General features: G+C 41.6%; 3 protein-coding genes across 3 annotated transcripts in view; 2 read left to right on the top strand and 1 right to left on the bottom strand.

Annotated features, from left to right (window-relative positions):
* The window catches only part of LOC140950222 (T-complex protein 1 subunit theta-like), a 28,420-nt gene extending 22,488 nt beyond the window's left edge, over window positions 1-5,932 (bottom strand). The window contains exons 1-4 of the mRNA XM_073399430.1: window positions 5,810-5,932; window positions 4,083-4,173; window positions 2,935-3,014; window positions 2,179-2,235 (exon numbers count right to left, since the gene is read on the bottom strand). Coding sequence (XP_073255531.1) covers window positions 2,179-2,235; window positions 2,935-3,014; window positions 4,083-4,173; window positions 5,810-5,866 — 285 coding nt within the window. The 5' untranslated portion in view covers window positions 5,867-5,932. The remainder of the gene's footprint in view (window positions 1-2,178; window positions 2,236-2,934; window positions 3,015-4,082; window positions 4,174-5,809) is intronic.
* A 3,068-nt stretch (window positions 5,933-9,000) lies between these two features.
* LOC140950005 (uncharacterized) lies at window positions 9,001-14,860 on the top strand. Its single transcript, XM_073399165.1, has one exon. It carries the CDS (start codon window positions 9,088-9,090, stop codon window positions 14,500-14,502), a length of 5,415 nt encoding a protein of 1,804 aa, XP_073255266.1. The 5' UTR covers window positions 9,001-9,087; the 3' UTR covers window positions 14,503-14,860.
* Window positions 14,861-16,129: 1,269 nt separating this feature from the next.
* Window positions 16,130-19,586, top strand: LOC140949995 (headcase protein homolog). The gene has a single exon (XM_073399153.1). The coding sequence runs from the start codon at window positions 16,224-16,226 to the stop codon at window positions 17,532-17,534; it is 1,311 nt and encodes a 436-aa protein (XP_073255254.1). The 5' UTR covers window positions 16,130-16,223; the 3' UTR covers window positions 17,535-19,586.
* Window positions 19,587-20,090: the final 504 nt, after the last annotated feature.

Here is a 20,090-nt window from a genome sequence, read left to right as displayed (position 1 = left end):
TAACAAGCACAAGGCCAGTCGCCTCCCCTTTTCTTACGCAAATTTAGTGATGAAATTATCAACATATATTTAAGGTGACTCGGCCCAGTTTTTTTTGGGGGGTACCATCCTACTTTGAAGCTCTCTGGTATCCCCACCTTTACTTTTATCGTAAGTCTAACACATAGAATGGATTACATATAGATCAATCTACAATATAACATAAAATTTTTGGCGATCGGAGTAAATGTCACGTGGTTATAATGCCACGCCCCTTTGAGGTCTGAGTCGAAAATCTGCTGTTGCCGGCATTTTTTCGTGAAAATCTCTCGGCTACACATAGTGCGCATTAGTGCCTTGCGCTGAACAGAGTTTCACCAAAATCGCTGATTGATTGCCAAAATTGGCTGACCTCCGAATATGATAATTTTGGTACAGTGAGACAGGCCATCGCGTGATACACAGATGTTTAACTCACAATTTTTAATCAATTCCTGGCTTCTTGTGCCTTTGCAAAAAAATAAAGAAGTGCTACACACTAAATCTACTTACTATTAAAAAAATACAATTTTTTCATAGGTTTAATGCAAGCCACGGGAATCCCTTCTATTTTCTTATACTAAATTATCATATCTCGGTGAGCATTCGGAAGTCAGCCAAGCGTGGTCATTGCACGCGTGCTGGACAAGAATGCTGTATAATGACAGACTAGAAACAATAGACAACTCCCAAAGCACAAACTCAGCCAAAACGCTAAAAATCTTCAATGTTTACTCAAGTTTGGGCTTATAGAAGGTAATGTCACAGTTTTTCAATGACCATGAAATTCAGAGTCCGGGTAGTTAGTTAATCAATTGCGGCCCTGAAAAAATTTGAAGGAAAAAAAACTACGAATTTTTAAGAAAATGCTTTTTTCGTGAGATTGACTCTTAAACGCTGACAAACGTCAACAAATAGCGAAAACTATAATTTCTATATGTTTGCTCTGCTCGAAATGGCGCGCATTTACAAGGCCCTAAAGCGTTTTGCTGACTTTCAAGGATCCATCTGTTATAATGATGCCCAAAATACAGAGATGAATCTCATAGTTTATTAGATATAATACGTGTAAAGTTTGCTTATCCTTTTCGCATAAATTATGACCTAAATTTGGAAACCGCTGAATTTTTCGAATTGGGTCTTTGCGATTTTGGTGAAACTCTGTTCAGCGCAAGGCACTAATGCGCACTATGTGTAGCCGAGAGATTTTCACGAAAAAACACTGGCAACAGCAGATTTTCGACTCAGACCTTAAAGGGGCGTGGCATTATAACCACGTGACATTTACTCCGATCGCCAATAATTTTATGTTATATTGTAGATTGATCTATATGTTATCCATTCTATGTGTTATACTTACGATAAAAGTAAAGTTGGGGATACCAGAGAGCTTCTAAGTAGGATAGTACCCCCTAAAAAAAACTGGGTCGAGTCACCTTAACTTCTTTGTTTTTATGTATAAGGATGAAAGTCACTCATCTGTCATCCTATTACGAAGTGAAGTCTTTATGCATATTTATTTTAGTCCCCTCAATTTTGTTGTTTTAATAGAAAGACCATATTTCAATTTCAGTAAACTGTGATGAAGAGTTTTGAGTCTGTCTTCAGATTCAGTAACTGCCTGGTCACTTAAAACCCAAACATTTTCAGTTTAGAACTCATTGTTTTTTGAACTGGGACTGAATGGCTCTGGACTGGGACTCATAATTTTTCAAAAGATGAGTTCCAGGACTCACCATAACTATTTGTAACAAAATCACTGAAACACTTCAAGAATGTTTCAAATTTATCTTATTCCACTACTAAAAGGGTAACTTGTTTTTTTCATGTAAAATGTTGCGGAATAACAGCGAGACAAACAGGAACAAATCTGCACAATACAAGGTCAAGTTACGACACTGCAAATGGCTTTTACTCATAACAGAAAATCTTACCAAAACTTACCAATTTCTTAAGTAATGTATGCATGTGCGTAAAGGATGTTATGCCCCTGATCAGTGTCAATATCTTTATTTGCAGCAATTTTTTTTCTTATTTTCCACAATAATCAATTGAGCATTATTTTAACATATTCCATCATCGATTATAACACAGAACTGTGGTTTTTTGATCCCTGATTGACTATTAACAAAGACAGGCACACCACTGTGATGTACATACCTCCTGCTCTTGCATTTGTGATGCTAGCACCAACATTTTGGCTGCTGGGTGTTGAACCTAGTAGTACATGTATCAAAGTCAGTTTACAATGAAACAAAAACTTAACGTAAACTTAAACTACAGTGTAAACCATTTTAGCAGTACCTGGCCAAATACAAAAAAACCATGGCTAAAATAACTACCAGTTAAATAATATTGCAAAAAAAGAAAGGATCACTCAATAATTCAGTTCTGGAGATTTTGAGTGCTCAGCCCTCACATTATAAGATATTATACCAAAGCTCTACAAAAATGGTAAGAGTATACATCAATGCAAGAGTAATAGTAGAAAGTGTAATGGCAAATGAGGCAGATTTGATCATTAGAAGATTAAGTAGTCTGCTACTAAAAGGGTTAACTATAACAAGTGGCAGGGTGGCTGATGAAACATGTCCTGACCACTTGCTGCATTTGTTCTTGGTACTCCCTGGATCAAATCCACAGCAACACTTGCAAATAGCCAGCTGGTATGCCTTCGGTCAGTTGGGATTCTTAAACCTGTCAAGTTTGGTATAAATTATCTGTTTCAGACATTTACTGGGCTATTGATCTTGTGCCGTGTTGCAACAGCCACTTCCATGGCAACATGTTCCATATATTACATATTAATACTAATTTCAGTTTTCTATAAAGGTTAAAAGTTACTGCTACATAAAGAGAACCTGTACATGAGTCATGCCTATCAGTATCACTGGTATATTGTTATTTAAGCCATACCTCTAATTCCTTGATTATTGTAGCTGCATCATTTGTGACAAACAACTTCTCCAAGTGATTGACAACCATTTTGTTCATGCCTTTTAAAATCACAAGATTAATATTATAATTAATTATTAACTGCTTTAAACTACATGAGTATGAATCTAACTTACACAATCAAGCTAAAAAGGTTCTTATAGCTTCATCTTAAGACTGCTATACATGAATGAGGGACGGACAAGCCTTTAAACTGATGACTTACACGTTTTTAGCCTGCCAAACACACTTCACAAGAAGCTTTTGCTTTGTAAGTTTTGTGAATTAGTTGTGACCCAATTAACTTTTTATTGGGCTGCCTGTGGCAAAGCCTAGTGAAGTAACAAATTGTGAAAAATCTAAACTACCAATTTTTTGGATGACTGGAAAGCTACATTCATCTAAATTAACAATGTCCAACAAAGTTCTGGAGTTAACAATGAAATGAAAGCCAAAGCATATTGATCTTTTTCTAGTATTTTTATTCAAAAGTATGATTGATCAATTGAATACACCCTAATGTTATTTTAAAAAATTGTCTACAAATAGTTCTCAAGATAGGAGTAACTTTACAGTCAGCAGCATAAAAAATAGTAGACAAATGCAAAACATAGCCCAATGTTCACCTCGTTTCGTTTACCATTATTTGACACATCTTAAATACATTTAAACACTATGGCATTCAAATTTGTGTCTAATTGGAACAAACAAAATAGCATGATGAACAGTAGTAGAGCTACAGTACATCACTTATGATTATAATCAGAAATACTGGCACTTATACATGTAATTGTCAAAACATTTTTATCAAGCTAAACTTTCAGCCCACCATAGGGTGCATACTGCACTTCATTTTGAAATTACATGTATTATGTTTGATGGAAGGTTGATGGGGGCGTACTGCATGGCCATCAAAATCCAATGCATTATTTCACACCACAATATATAACAGTGCTGCATGCTCAACTTGTTTTCAAATCCTGTCTATTTTAAAATTTTTATGTATTTTGCTGAATTCTTTAAAATTTTCATTTAATGCTAAGGATTAGGATGCGCATTATGAGTAAATCATGTTAGACAATTATAGGTATAAAAACCAGAAAGGTGATTTTAAAAAAATCAATGCCTACCATTTGGTCCTAAGGAAGATCTTGTTTTCTGTGTAAGCTCTCTGCAGGCTTGAATGTTTCTGTAAACAGCATCATCAAGACCTGAGTAATGCTAATAAAAACACACATAATGTTAAATTGTTATTTAAAACACATTCATCTGCTTTGCAGTAATCCAGAAACATAGCAAAACTTGTTCTGTATATTTTCCAACCAGGATTTCAGCAAACATGATAAATAACTAAACAACTAAAGTGCATCTATTTGGAGGTTAAATATTGCAAAAAATAGTACACAAAAACAAGCTCACAGCTCACAAAATTGCTTCTGGCTCACAGGTTTCACATTAGTTACACTCCCCCATACACCAGGGACAGTTTGCCATCGATTAACCCTGGCTGGACTAACCCTTCGGATCTTAAACAACAGAGAAGAATTTACAGCCTTTGTTCTGACATCTTCAAATGGTTAGATATTCTAGTCTTGTCAAAACAGGATGAAAAACCGTAAGCCAACTCTCAAAAACTTGACACTCAAGACGTTAGGAGCTAACAAAGGCTCTCTCAAGTTGACAACAGATGTCTCATGCGATCTGGAAAAGTCCTTTTTCCAAATAATTCTAGGAGCATCAGTAAGCTTTGTTTCCCAACAAGGATCAAGTCTCGAATTTTGAGCTTCGAGTGTCAACTTACTTTTGAGCGGTACTGTAGCAAACTCAATCTAAAAAAAATGCCTAGCAAATGCATTTGATCCAAGATTGTAGCTTTAAAATGATATGTGACTTCTCATGCCAATAATTCCAGCTGGAAGTCCTTCCATTGAGAAATTTGGGACATATCACAACTTTTCCCTACTTCACACTTCTTTTCCCAGCTGTAGGTTCAGAATCTCAAGATTTTTGTCTCTTGGGGGTTGGCAAGTCTGTACCCTGCGAGCAGAGGCCCTTCGATCTTCCTAGATAAGTCGATAAGATCGAAGGGCCTCTGCTCGCAGGGTAGCAAGTCTGCAGCTCTTTCACTGTTCTTGTGGTTGAAAAGAACCCACACAGCTGTTTGTAAAGAGTTGGGGACATAGACCATGGTGGTGTAGACAACATTTCATGGGTTTTGTAGCTAATACAGGCATTACCTACTGGTAATCCTGGGGTCAATTTGATAAAACTTTTAGAAGTTTACTCTACAATTGTAGCTTTTGATTTCAGACTCTAAGACAATTTCTTCACTTGCAAATTATAATGTTGCAATGATAAATTGTAAAAGTTTTATCAAATTGACCCCTGTTTCATCCCCTGTCTCGTAACAAATTCCAATGAATCCAGAAATAAGCCTGCACTTTTCACTTAAGGTTTCCCTTGCTCCTTATTTTCGATATAACAATAAAATATAGTTAACACACAAGTACATTGTACAAACCCGTGCTGAACATTATCTCAACAAACTGAACCAAGGTATGGTGATTCGAGCAAAAAACTTAGTGGGTTCTTTCACTGTTATGTGGCCCTAAACCCTCCCGAAGATTGCTGGTCACCTTCACAAAATCTTAAGTCTTAATACAGTTGCGTTATGTACTTTATCAGTGATGGGTTTGTTAAATCTGACACTTACAAACGCACGTGCAAAAACCACCGGTGATGGGGTGACTTGAGCAAACACACAACCCCATACGTCCCATCGCAATCAACAAGCACTTATAACAAGGAATAACAAAATATGATAAGTTGCTTTCATATATTAAACATCCACACATACCTTGGCTCCTTCTTTCAGCATGTGCTGAAACATCGTTTTCGGAACTGGGAGCGCCATGTTGAAAAATTTGTCTTGCCACCGATGCTAGGCGTGAAAAGAACTTTGGGTAATAATAGCAGGCTGTGCACAGGAATACCAAGTAACGTGAAAAAAACTACGGTCAAACCTCTCTTGTACTCGAGGGGGTCATAAGAACGCGGTTCGTATTAACGGGCGTTGGCGTGTCCGTGGTTGAAATTAGAGAAAATATAAGGCCTTCCTTTCCCCAGGGACAAAGCAAACTATCCGTAATAGACCCTAACGAAGATCCCGTTTCAAGCCGGTGTCCGTATTTAAAGCGGGATTTAGTAGTCAATGCGACAAATAAATACCTGAGTGTTGAAAAATAGAATAAAACCTACAACTGATAAGTAAAAAACTTTTCGCCGTCAGATTCATGACGATGGGGCTAGAAACTCCCACTTAAGCTTAACTTTTTAACTTGGTTCGGGTGGCCAATTTGTGCTTCATCAATTGGATCAGTTAATGAAGCCCGGTGTTTGTGTTCTCACCGATGCACCGACCTCTGATTTTTCTAAAAATTAACCCGGTACAGAGCGCTAAATTCTTGCCACCAAAGAGACCTCTTTCCATGGATAGTGATTTTTAGACATTTACTTGTCCACCGCACAATGCGCAAATGTACCGCTGGCTGGTCGATAACATCATTCTGTTTAATACAAGGGGTTTTTTTTGTAAGCAAGCATAAGACTTAGTCTTTTGTCAATTTGCCGGTCTCTTAAATAAAGCTGACTTGGCTAACTCTGCGCCAAAAAAGGAGGCATTTCAAGATTTAAAAGCCTAGTCAGCAATACTGAAAATATAAAAATACACTTAACTACGACACAGGTTTGGATCCACACCAGTTTCCACTGTTTTACAGAAATCGATCATATTTTTCATTATACATGTATATATTTTAAATAAATAAAAACTTTTCAAGTTGAATCTGGAAAAAAGTTTGGAGGAAAGGAGACTTTAACGAGTTAAAAGTTCAAAAAATTTCCCGGGGATGCATACCTCAAACCTCCGCTACAAGCTTGTGCCTTCGGCGCTCACTCTGGCGCTCGTTTAGAAAACAGTACTTGTTTCTGCTGATTTTTATGGCGAATACAGCCGTCTCTTCTCGGCGAGGACCAAGAGAGCGAGAGAAATCGAGCCTACACGGTTTTAGGAAATGAAACTTCTGTTTTGAGATAGGCTATTTATCGCAACTCGGCATTATTTAAAATATCTTCTTTGGCCTCTTCTTCGCCGCGATTATTACAAAATTGGGCGAGGGCCTTTCTGATGCATTTAATCGTTTAATTAAAGGTTTTTAGCTTTTAAATTTGTCGGAAAAGGAAAAAAATGAAAGTCACGTTTGTATACCACATAAATTTGACTACTGACTCAAACTCGAAAACTATACGCTATGTAGTGATGGCCACAAGCATAACAAGACTTTGCAATTAGAAATTGAATTAGCCTTTGAATATACTTGAATTTATATTGCCATTGCTCTCATTTTCAATAAGCATTTCACTTTTCCCACAATTTTTTCGGCTGATGGCGGATAACAGTTTTAGTAGTTTTATTAATTTAACAATCCGAAAAAAAGTAGGAAGTTATTTTTTTTAATTAACGGTTGCCGGGCTGGCCAAACAACCATAATTTCGAGGTTTTTTCAGTTGGAAATGAATATACGAAGTGTAACGCCTTCCCAGTTGTTTTGTTTAACACGTGACCCGGTCACGCGCATCCGGGTTTTCAGGTTTTTGTAAGCTCGACTAGGGAGCGGAGTGTTTTGGCAACGTCGCCCAACGCAGTTCTTTAGGCTTCGCACGAAGCATGTTGTAATAGCCATTACAGTCTTTGACGGTCCCTTCGGTCCGTTAACATCTTGTGAACCAGCATTAAACGGAACTAAGGATCTTGTTAGACGTTTTGGTCATTGTGGAGTGAACCTTTCAGAATTTCTGCAACGCATGTTGCTCTCGCGCCGCCTTCACCCAAAAGCGGTCGCTACAGTCAAAGACTCGTATTTACCTCAAGGAACTTTGAAGACTCCTGTTTAATCTGAGGAACTCTAACGAATTGTATTTACGCCGAGGAACTTTACCATGGATTCAGCAAAATTCGATGATAAACACGAGGATACCGGACTCGGGCTAACCTTCGTGTCGAGACCAGAGGAATTTCTCATCGAGAAGAGCGCGAAAAAACACACCTCAAGCCCAGCTCACGAAGAAATCGTCGACTCAACAAAGACTGAGGTTAGCTCATCTGTTATTTTACCGGATAATGTGTCTTTACGTCCAAAAATAGAGGAAATTTCATCGATTACAAACGCCGACATTATTGTCGATTCGAGTAACACTAGGCCCAGGACCCTCACGGCCAAAGGGCGGGAATACAAATGTGGCTTGAAGAGAAGCGCTGCGATAGATAACGACCGTCAGTTTCGCTCTAAATTAGACACTTTTAAAGAGCAAATCCTCTTAGGCAAAGATCCTAAGGAAATTAAAGAAAATATTTCAGCTTTGATCAAGGAGTTAGACATTGTCTTACAAAGTTTTGACCAATGGATAGAGCTATCAGATGATTCGGATGAAACTCATCAGGCCACAAGTAAACAAACTTATCTGCTTGACACATGGAAAGCAGTTCATGATACAGCCGTGAAAGAAATTGACAAATTACAAAATGATGCAGCCTCTATCACATCTCAAAGGTCCCACCGTTCACGAGTCTCGAAAGGGTCGGGATCAAGTAGAAGTTCTTGCAAGGAGACCCTGCTTGAATTTCGAGCTAAGAGAGCAGCCCTAGAAGAAACGTTGAAGTTTTCAGCAGTTATTGCCGAACAAAAACAGAAACTGGAACAGTTGAAAATACAAAAAGAACTTGGAGAAGTCACTGCACAAGAGCAAGTCTACCAAAAAGCAATGCAAGAAGAAAACTGTCTGCAGTCGCCTGCACTGCCGACAGAAACCTATGATCCAATTTCCACCTTTATTGCCAGCAATAATGCTGACGAACATACGTCTACACCGGGTGCGCCTGCTACAACGCCCTTTGGCACTAGAACACCAGTGACTAAAGTGACAGTGACGTCATCGTCTACACCACTTGACGTTGTATCTGTATCTTTGAATCAAGGCCCTCAAGGATCAACCAATCGAATCTCACACTCTACCACTGCAACCACCTTCAGCTTAAGAGGACAAGCTCCTCCAGTTTACACATCGCCTGCGTGTACTATGTCCCAAATTGGACTCACACCTCCAAGAGGTTTTTGCGGAAATTTTCCAGCGTTGGTACCATCGTCATATACAGCCTACTCCCCTGCACCCCAAGATTATTCAGTGCAACTAACTGACACCCTAGCCAAGATCAGTCAGCTACAACGCCTCCCTCAAGCCACACCAGATGTTTTTAAGGGTGATGAGACTGACAAGACTAAATTCTTCCTGTGGGAGAATTCTTTTGATAGTCTGATTGATTCAGCACCAGTGACAGCCCAACAGAAATTACACTTCTTGTACCAATATTTGGATGGCAAAGCCAAAAAAGTGGTAGAGCAGCTTCAGTACTTAGTGCAGAACCCTGAAAGTGCGTATCAACAAGCCCGCACAATCCTCAAGGAACGTTTTGGCCACCCAGCAATAATCAGTACCAGTTTTCAGAAGAAATTAACAACCTGGCCAAAGGTGGGACCGAACGATGCAGCAGCCTTAGAAGAATTCAGTGACTTCCTTCAACAGGTGAAGATTGCAAGCGAACACATTTTGAGTCTCCAAGTCCTTAATTACCCGTCACAGATTCAAAGTCTTGTCGAAAAGCTGCCATCGTGGTTCAAGCCCAAATGGTCTGATAAAGTGCTGAAACTTCAGAAGAAAGAAGGCAAGGACGCATTCCCTTCATTTGCAGACTTCGCTCAAGAAGTGCGTTACCACGCTGAGCGTGTCAACATACCTCAAATTGTTCAAGCTTCAGGTTCAAGTGGTACACCACAGACAGACCGTTTCAAACCTTTGAACCGCCAACCCCGCCTGCGTCCTCCAGCTGTTAATCTGACCTCCACTTCACCCCCCAGTAACAATGGCGAGACAAATGCTAATCACGAAGAACCAATAGAAATCTCCAATGTGCTTTCAACCCATGCTCAGCAACCGGACACTACCAAAGCTACTGCGGCTAACACGTATTGCTTCTATCACAAGATGAAGTCTCATAGCATGAACGATTGCGAACAGTTTCAGAAATTAGGATACGAAGAACGCAGAGATTTCCTAATGAAAAACAAAGTCTGTCTCAAGTGTGTTAATTCCAACAAACATGTTGCCAGAGACTGCGAACAAGACAGGCTAGATTGCAAGATATGTCGACAGAAACATGCCACTGTACTGCATGACCCATCCAGGCACAAAGTGATTAATGCCAGTGAAGCGAGGTCTGCTTGCTCACGAGTCTGCAACCAAGGGCATTCTGCTCGTTCATGCGCTAGAATAGTTCTCGTCGAAGTCTTCCATCAAGACAACCCTTCAGCAAGGATGCTGACCTATGCAGTTCTGGATGACCAGTCAACAGATGTCTTCATCACAGACACTCTTCTCGACCAGTTGCAGGTCAAAGGCCAGGAAGTTAACCTCAATATCAGTACGATTGCGGGCGTGAACACTGTGCGTACTCAGAAAGTAAACGGATTGCACATCAAGGACACAGACAGTCGACACAATTCTATTAAGATTCCGTTTGCATACTCACAAGAGAAAATTCCAGCTAGCCATCAGGACATCGCCACGCCTAACATTGCCCAACTCTGGCCGCACCTTAAGGAGATCGCCCACCACATCCACTATCATCCCGGAGTAGAGATAGGATTGTTAATCGGTCGTAACATCCCATCTGCCTTTCAGCCATTACACGTTATATACGGCAAAGACAATGAGCCGTGGGCTGAAGAGTACAAGTTCGGCTGGACGATCATCGGTCCAGTTTGTCTAGACAACCAACAAGACAGTACGGCTTGTGCAACAGTTAACCGCATCACCGTACGACGAGAAGATTCTCACAACCTCTTCAATGTTCCAACGAGCAACAGTTCCAGAGAAGAGGCCGTAGCCTCTTTCGCTTCCAAACATCAATCTAAGGATGTCACTACGCCCCAGCAGATAAGAGAAATGATGCAATTGGATTACAGTGAACTACATCATAGCCGAACCATCCGAGGCACTGAGAACACCGAGTCTGTCGAGGACAGACGTTTCAATGATCTTCTTACCACAAGCATCCATACAAATGAACTGGGCAATTGGGAAATGCCGCTACCACTGAGGACAGACAAGTTGAGTCTGCCGAACAACCGAGAACAATGCCTAAACAGGCTACTAGGCATAAAAAGAAAACTTCTCAAGAATGGCAAGGTTTTGAAGCAATATACTGAGTTCATGCAGAAAATGTTTAACAAGAACCACGCCAGTCTCGTCCCATCAGATCAACTCAAGACTGCCACAGGAAAGGTGTGGTACTTGCCTCATTTTGACATTTATCACCCCAAGAAACCTGACCAAATCAGAATCGTTTTCGACTGCAGTGCCATCTTCCACAACGAGTCTCTCAACAAACATCTGCTACAGGGCCCTGACATGATGAATGCCCTCGTTGGTGTGCTCTCGCGGTTTCGAAAGGAAGAGACAGCAGTGACATGCGACATTGAACAGATGTTTCATGGTTTTCACGTCAGCCCGGAACACAGAGACTTTCTACGATTCCTGTGGTTCAAGGATAACAACTTAGAGAGTCAAATCGTAGAGTACAGCATGAACGTCCACCTTTTCGGGGCAGTCTCCTCCCCAGGAGTTGCTAATTTCGGTCTCAGAATGACAGCAGAAGCCGGCAGAGAACAGTTTGGCAATGAGGCCGCAGACTTCTTGAAGAACGACTTCTACGTAGATGACGGGTTGAAATCTTTCGCCACACCAGCTAAAGCAATCAATGTCATCAAGAATACCCAAGCCATGTGCGCAGCAGTCAACCTACGCCTGCACAAGTTTGCCAGCAACAGTGAGACTGTGCTGGAAGCCTTACCTGCTGAAGATCGTTCCAAGGACTTGAAGGACCTCGATCTACGTCACGATGTCTTACCTGTCCAACGATCCTTAGGTACCTATTGGTGCATCCAGTCTGATACCATTGGATTTCGAATTGAGCTCAAGGACAAGCCTCTCACCCGTCGCGGAATTCTATCAACTGTGAGTTCAGTTTATGATCCGCTTGGTGTCATTGCACCTGTCATCTTAGTCGGAAAACAGTTGCTCCAAGAACTGTGCCGCGAAGGCATCGACTGGGACGACCCAGTTCCTGCCCACATCCGTTCACAATGGGAAAAATGGAGATCCGAACTACCTCTTGTGGAGACGATCAAGATAGCAAGGTGTCTCAAGCCACCTGATTTCGGCGAACCAGTTGCCGTGGAGTTACACAGCTTCTCCGATGCCAGCAACACAGGCCTCGGCCAGGTAACCTACCTACGTCTTGTAAACAGTTCAGGCCAAGTACATGTCAGCTTCCTGATGGGCAAAGCTAGGGTCGCGCCACTAAAGCCAATGTCAATTCCACGCCTTGAACTGACCGCCGCCGTGGTTGCTACTAACGTAGCCTCCATGCTCAGCCAAGAGCTTAACTACAGTAACCCAGTGAAATTGTTTTACACGGACTCTTCCGTCGTTCTAGGGTACATTCGAAATGACGCGAGACGCTTCCATACGTACGTCGGAAATCGTGTTCAACACATCCGCGACAGATCAAACCCACAGCAGTGGCATTACGTTAGCAGTCCGAACAACCCAGCTGATATCGCGTCAAGAGGTGCCACCACCAAAGAGCTTTCTGAACACGAACTATGGTTCAATGGCCCTGAATTCCTATGGGAAAGCGAAGTACCGGTGATCAGCCTAGACCAAGTTGCGGATCTACAACACGAAGACGTTGAAGTGAAGAAACCTAAGTCCACCGTCTGCATTTCAAGCCATGAAGAAACCAAAAGCGAGGAGAAGGAGAGCTCTCTCAGTATTCTAGAACCAGAACGCTTTCGCCATTCATCTTCCCTCATTCGCCTAAAGAGGAGCATTGTGCGCATCCAGAGAATGATAGAACAGAGACGCCCTAACAGGCAGTTCAACACAAGGCCCAACACCGGCCCCCCTTCAGTCGAAGAATTACGCTTAGCAGAAGAAGTAATTCTCAAGTCAGTTCAGTTCGAGCACTTCGGCAAGGAGATCCAAATCCTTCAAAATGCCAACCACCAAGATGGTATGTTCCAGGATCGCCACAGTGCTCATACCAGGAACGAAACGATCAAGAAGACAAGTTCTCTCTACAAACTGGACCCCTTCTTAGACAGCAAGGGAATCCTCAGAATTGGCGGACGACTCCTAAAAGCCGAATTAGATTATGGCATAAAACATCCGATCATATGTCCAAAGAAGAGTCACGTGACGAATCTCCTCATCCGACACTTTCACAGCAAAGAGCACCACCCAGGTTATGGGATGACCCACAACTCCATCAGGCAAGCAGGTTATTGGATTGTGAACGGTCGTTCTGTTGTCTCCCATCTCCTGTCAAGCTGTGCCATTTGCCACAAATTGCGCGGACGAGCACAAGTCCAAAAGATGGCAAATCTTCCTGAAGAACGTGTGACACAAGCACCGCCCTTTACCTACACGGGTATGGACGTTTTCGGCCCATGGTATATTAAGGAAGGCCGAAAGGAATTGAAACGTTGGGGCATCGTCTTCACGTGCCTCTCATCCCGGGCGATACACCTTGAAACCTTGAACACTATGGAAACAAGTTCATTCATTAACGCGCTCAGAAGATTCATCAACAGAAGAGGCAAAGTGCGCCAACTAAGATCAGATCAAGGAAGCAACTTCATCGGAGGAAGAAACGAGCTCAATGCAGAGGTGAACACTGACACAGTGAAGAACTTCCTATTAACACAAGAATGCGACTTCATCGAGTTCAAGATGAATTTCCCCAGCTCCTCACACATGGGAGGTGTGTGGGAACGCATGATACGAACAGTACGCTCCTCTCTATCTGGCCTCCTCGAAGATCAGTCAACGCAGCTAGACGACGAAGGGTTACGTACTCTCTTCACTGAAGCCGAAAACCTCGTGAACAGCCGCCCGCTGACCACCGACAGCTTGTCAGACCCACAAGCACCTGAGCCGATCACACCAAATCACTTGCTCACTCTGAAGACGAAGGCAGTACTACCTCCGCCTGGCAACTTCTCTCGACCAGATCTGTACACCAGAAAGAGATGGCGCAGAGTTCAATTCTTGGCTGACCAATTCTGGCTCCGATGGCAAAGAGAATATTGTCTACAGCAGCAAAAGCGTCAGAAGTGGAACAAGACCGTCCCTAACGTCCAAGTTGATGATATTGTTCTGATTTGCGAAGATTCTTCCCCAAGAAATGAATGGCCTCTCGCCAGAGTCACCCAAGTCTATCCCAGTGATGACGGACTCGTTCGCAAAGTCTCCCTCTTCTATACTGAATCCGGAAATAAGAAGCTTCTGGATAGACCCGTACACAAGTTAATCCTTGTTCATCGTCCGAAGGAAGAGACGACTGATGCAAGTTACAGAAGGAAACTTCGATAGACCGGAGTACGACCCCGTCGGGGAGCCAGCAGAAAGAATTACCCTCTTGAACACTAAGAACACTAAGTTTATTTTGACATTTATTTTATTGTTAAGTCATACATTTCACAATGTATGGGGGAGCCATGTAACGCCTTCCCAGTTGTTTTGTTTAACACGTGACCCGGTCACGCGCATCCGGGTTTTCAGGTTTTTGTAAGCTCGACTAGGGAGCGGAGTGTTTTGGCAACGTCGCCCAACGCAGTTCTTTAGGCTTCGCACGAAGCATGTTGTAATAGCCATTACAGTCTTTGACGGTCCCTTCGGTCCGTTAACATCTTGTGAACCAGCATTAAACGGAACTAAGGATCTTGTTAGACGTTTTGGTCATTGTGGAGTGAACCTTTCAGAATTTCTGCAACGCATGTTGCTCTCGCGCCGCCTTCACCCAAAAGCGGTCGCTACACGAAGCACGACACAACTATCATTGGCGTAGGTTTTAAATAATTAATAATTGGCGTGCCCTGCGTGATAAAATATTTAATCTCGACCCAAAACACAAAACGGAATGGACTTTTTTATGGCGGACCCGTGGTAGAAGGAAAACGAGAAGATTTCATAAGACAATGACTACGCTTAATGTTACCTCAAAAATAGCAATCTTTCAATTCGTTCTTGGGGCCAGGAACCGACTCTCAGTGTTAAGACTTTTAAAAAACCAAAGGGAAACTATGGAAATCCAACTGTTTGCTTTCTGGTGGGGCGGTAAGAGGACAAAGAAAAAGCATGAGAGTAGCCGGAATTCTGGCGGTGGGTTTTATTTGAATAAGCTGCTGACAGTAAACTAGATGAAGCGGAATGACTACAAACGTATATGCGAAAGACTCCGGTTTTCAAGGAAATTTTTTTTGTTGAAACGGGAAGATCCTTAGAAACACCTGTTTTTGTAAAATAAAAACGTTTTGTTTTATATAATTACATGCAACAGGTGTTCAGTTCAGTTTGGTTCGCGCGCCGAGAAGATTGATTTATCATACTCAATAAAACAGCTTATCAAGGCCTTTTGTTTAAAAGTTGTCTTATTCAAGATATTAAAAGGACTTTCAAACATTATTTAAAAATACAGCCAATAAAATAAAGTGCAATCGGGAAATTCCCAAAGGCTAAATTGCGTGTCGTTAACTACCCAACAGTAACGTGTAAGTTCAGTTTTATATGAGGCAAGTTGGGCAAACAGCAGTACCACAGGAAAGCTTACTAGTAATTCAGGGTTTTCACCTCTGTTAGAGTAATCGGCAAAGAGATTTGGGATCCGAGCATGACCCTGTAGAAGTTGCCTCAATTTTTTGGTCTGATACAAAAAAACACACAGAAGATAATTCAAGAGTTACTGCATGCTGGAAAAACAGATAAAGATCTATGAGACCCAAGAAAACAAAGAATTAACTTGAATATCGAGACAAAAGTTCGCATAAAATTATGTTACGTGTCACTTCCTCTGGCTCCGTTGCGCGACTATTCATCCGGGAGACTTCGTTCTCCATTGAAATCGACAAAGACCGCCAACCGGATACGTGTCAGGTGGTCACACAAGCCCCACCCCTTGTCACGACATTCAATGTAAATAGGACTAATCTACGCTGTACATTAGGAAACACTACTTTGCATGTGAGCAGAGGACGTGGAACGCGGTAATAAAAGGAACTGATCTCATTGTTGTGGGTGGGAACTAAGCTTTCAAGATGCCTCATTCGAAAGCGCACAAACAGAAAGTCCGGGTAAGTATGAGTGAAGAGACATCCTCTGACCACGAGGACGGGGAGAAAGAACACTTCATCGCGTGCTGTCTGCCGAAAGGCTGCCCTTTAAAAAGTTCGGTCGATTTGCCGACCTCTGTTCGGGTTATTTGCAACAACGACGCCTGCCAGCAAAGTGGCTACATGCACAGTGAATGTTTTGACGATTTCGAAGAAGAAATCCTCGCCTATCTCAGAGGCACTGGACGAGCACGCAGCTGGTCGGAAAAGCAGAGGCGACAGAACATATGGACAAAGAAAGGCTATGACTTGGCCTACAAGTGCTGTGCTTGTCAATGCGGAAAAGGTCATTTGAGAAAAGATCTTGAGTATCAACCACCTAACCTCGACGAAGTAGTGGGCCACTTGCAAAACCAGGTGAAGGGAAAGCGAAAGAAAAAGAAAGCCAGCGAAAAACCAACCGTAAACGTCGTTTCTTCGATGGGTAGGCCTCGCAGAAGTTCTCAGTCATCAAATTGTAGCCAGCTATCGGAATCACCGCCCGAGCGATCGCCGATTTCGCCGCTCCCAAAAACACCTACAAAGAAAACTCGAGCAAATTCGAGTGAAAACAACTGCCACTTCTTTGGAGAGACTTTCGCAGGCAATCACTCAAACGTGAACGTTTCCACGCACGTCACGAACGTGTTGAGCATTTTCCTCAAAAGAGCAGACTTTAGCTCGTTTCAAGGCGTTTTACCAAAGCACAAGTTGAACCCTTATCATATTAAAATGGAAGACGAAATGAATGACGACGCACGACATTTTGTGCTCTCCAACCTCTCCTTGCGCGAGACGCGAACGGCGAGTTGTGTTCTTTGTAGCCGAGAACTACCGGTTTTCGACAAATATCCGCTTATCGATGGAACGTTCTTCCTAACACCGAGACAACTAAATTCGACCTGCGTGGACGTCTCGCAAAACGGCAAAGCGCAATACCTGACTGCAGTTTGCATGCAATGTTTAGAAGGCATTCCCAATCGCGTTAAATGTAAACTTTGCAACAAAGATTGGGATGGTTCTTCTCACCAGCTCGGGACCATGTACTGTTACGACATCTTTGCTGCCTCTCCGTGTTGTCAGCAAAGGGTAGCTTGTCACTCTTGTGGTAAACCTGTCGTCGATCTAACGGAGGGCATGAAGTTTTTCTGGGAGTATTCACAATCAATGAAATGCCCACATTGTGGAGTGTCTGGGTTCCACTGTATAAAGTCTATTTCGTACTATGAAGCACCTGATGTGAGCTTAATACGCTAGGAAATGTCACTGAAACTTTCAGGAGAGAGTTACCATTTGTAAAATTGCATCCTGGGTGGCCCCTTAAATTGTTGCACTTTACATGAACTTTGGGGAAATTTAACGGGTGTGGCTAGTAATTCATTACCTGTTCATGGCACAAGAGTGTTCCAGTGATACATTGGGTCAGAAATGAAAACAAAAATTATGAAAATTTTCAACTTTAAGACTGCAAGTGACTTTGCTTCCGCTTCTGGTGCAGATGGATGTTGCACAATGCACATGGCTGCTATAATTAGCATTTTGATAACAGCAGTTATAATTGTGGATAAACAGACAGGTGCAAGCCGGCTTTATTTTATGCCCACTCTGTGCATGTGAAGTTTCCCAGTGAGGTATTATTTGTCAACTGTTAACTTATTGTTACCCATGACTTAAAATAACATTCATTTGCCATATCAGCTGATCATATGATTGTCATGCGCCTTCAATTACTACAGAGATTTAACCTTTATTAAGTCCCAATAGCCCATCAAGTTTCTCCTAACAATATCCATTCTATGCCATGGGATTAAGTTATGAGAAAATTATTAATAAAATTAAATACTTGGATCTTTTATCAAATTCTTTCAACTCATTCTTTAAGGAAGTGAATGGAGATCAGTTTGGAGAATTTGTATGTAGATATTGAGGCTTAAAAAGTTAAAGGAGCCCCCTTTAAAAAACCATTTAGACATAAATAACCAAGCCTGTGTTCCAACAAAAATGTAACAGAGTCCAGTACTCTGTAGCCTGCGAAGCGCAGACGCATTTCTGGTCCTGTAAAAATATCCAGGGTGCCTAGCATTATGATTTCAAGATACCGAGTGGCACAAAATTTTTGCAGGTTCCAATTTTCGCGGTCTTTCCAGCGTTCTGCAAAAATAAGTTCCAGCAAACAAAAATTACTGCAAACATTTTTTCCGCAAAAATAGACTGCAGAGTAAATATTCTCTAACTTAAATTCGCTACACATAAATACACTGTACTAAGAAATCGTGTCTGTTCAATCACAACTTGTCTCTTTCATTCAGAAACAACAAATTACTGGTTTATTGTTTGAAAATATGTATTTCTATTGCGCGTACTCAATAAAAACAGAAATATTATTGATGCTGCCGGTACTGGGTACTTTCTGAAAATCGCAAAAATTAATTCCCAGCAAGAAAAACCAATCTGTCCTAATCGAAAAAATTAGTTCCCGCACAACACAAAAAATCACCAATCTGCAAAAATAAACTCCCGCAAAAATTTCGTGCCGCACACCGGTAAGTGATGATCTTGTGTGAAGTTGATGGCAAGTGCATGAAATGAGATGCTAGGTGATTCCCAGGCTCATGGCAAATTTCTGGTTTATGAGGGAATTCACAAGGGAGGCCTATAGTAGTCTACAGTAAACTGTAAAGGTGGGAACACACTAGGCGATATGTCACTACAATTCATCATGGCAACATATCAGTCTTGTGTACAGGTGAGGCAGCAAGTTGGGTGACACCTTGCAGTGACAAATCGCTTTGTGTGTACTGGGGAATTTTTGTTAAAATCTTGTCTCCACAACACAATTTTTAGCACAGCAAGTCACACAAATTCTGTCAGTCTGATTTAATTTTGGGTGACTTGTTGCAGTGACAAAATTCTATTGCAGAGACAGATTTGCACAAAAATTCTCCAGTACATGAGGCAGTTTGTCATGCAACTTATTGTCACAACATGCTGCTGCAAATTGTTGCCAAGTGTGTTGCAACCTTTAAGTCATTTGGGGCCCCTTCCAGACACCCTCTCACTTGATTGTATACAGTAACTATGTATGTAGAGATGTTGAAGCTTCATGTACTAGCTGCAAGCACTTTGATGCAGCTGAATGATTTTGCTGAGAATTGAAATGAGAGGCAATTCAGCAATAATAAAATGCAAGGTCATGTCAGGTATTAATCCCTAACTTAACAGGGATGAAAATCAAACTTCTCCTGAAAGCAATGCTAATACACAAGCATAAAGGTATTGAGAATAAAGAAAATGTTCAATTAACATAAAGTGACTTTTAGTTTTTGAATTTGCCTGATTGTTGATGTTACGACTGGAATGTGTAACCACAGAGTCCTGTGCAGAAGTGGGTCCCCCCCTGCTCTCCCCCCTTTGGGTGGGCCCTTTCCTTCCCCCCTAAGGTCTGGATTTGTTACTGTTCATTAATATACCGGCATCATTGAGTTTCTGGTGGTCATCCTATTTTAAGCGCAGTCAATTAAATGTTTCTGAAGAGAGTAAACAAGTTTCTCCTGACGCTTTCACACACCGTAAATCCTCTAAAAGCCTCTCCCCTTTTCAGGGGAAGGCTAATTATTACCCCAATTCCACTCCCTCTTTGAAATAATAGTGGTGCCCTTGTGAACTGAACAGTCTACTTGGATAATATTATGTAAGGGGACTTGGTAAGATATGGGGCGCCAAATGTATTTTTATTATTTAGAGTGGTTATTTGTATATAACCAAAACAAGAGTGGTTATTTACAAATAACCACATTACAGGTTTATTATTTC

The sequence above is a fragment of the Porites lutea genome, chromosome 1 (assembly GCF_958299795.1).
Source record: "Porites lutea chromosome 1, jaPorLute2.1, whole genome shotgun sequence".
NCBI classification, from domain to species: domain Eukaryota; kingdom Metazoa; phylum Cnidaria; class Anthozoa; order Scleractinia; family Poritidae; genus Porites; species Porites lutea.
Note: the sequence above shows the minus strand (reverse complement) of the source record. Positions and strands in the feature narration are given on the sequence as shown.

Bases quoted from the DNA above. Each gene is read 5' to 3' on its own strand.
- LOC140950005 (XM_073399165.1), top strand. From the start codon at position 9,088: ATGTCCCAAATTGGACTCACACCTCCAAGAGGTTTTTGCGGAAATTTT.
- LOC140949995 (XM_073399153.1), top strand. From the start codon at position 16,224: ATGCCTCATTCGAAAGCGCACAAACAGAAAGTCCGGGTAAGTATGAGT.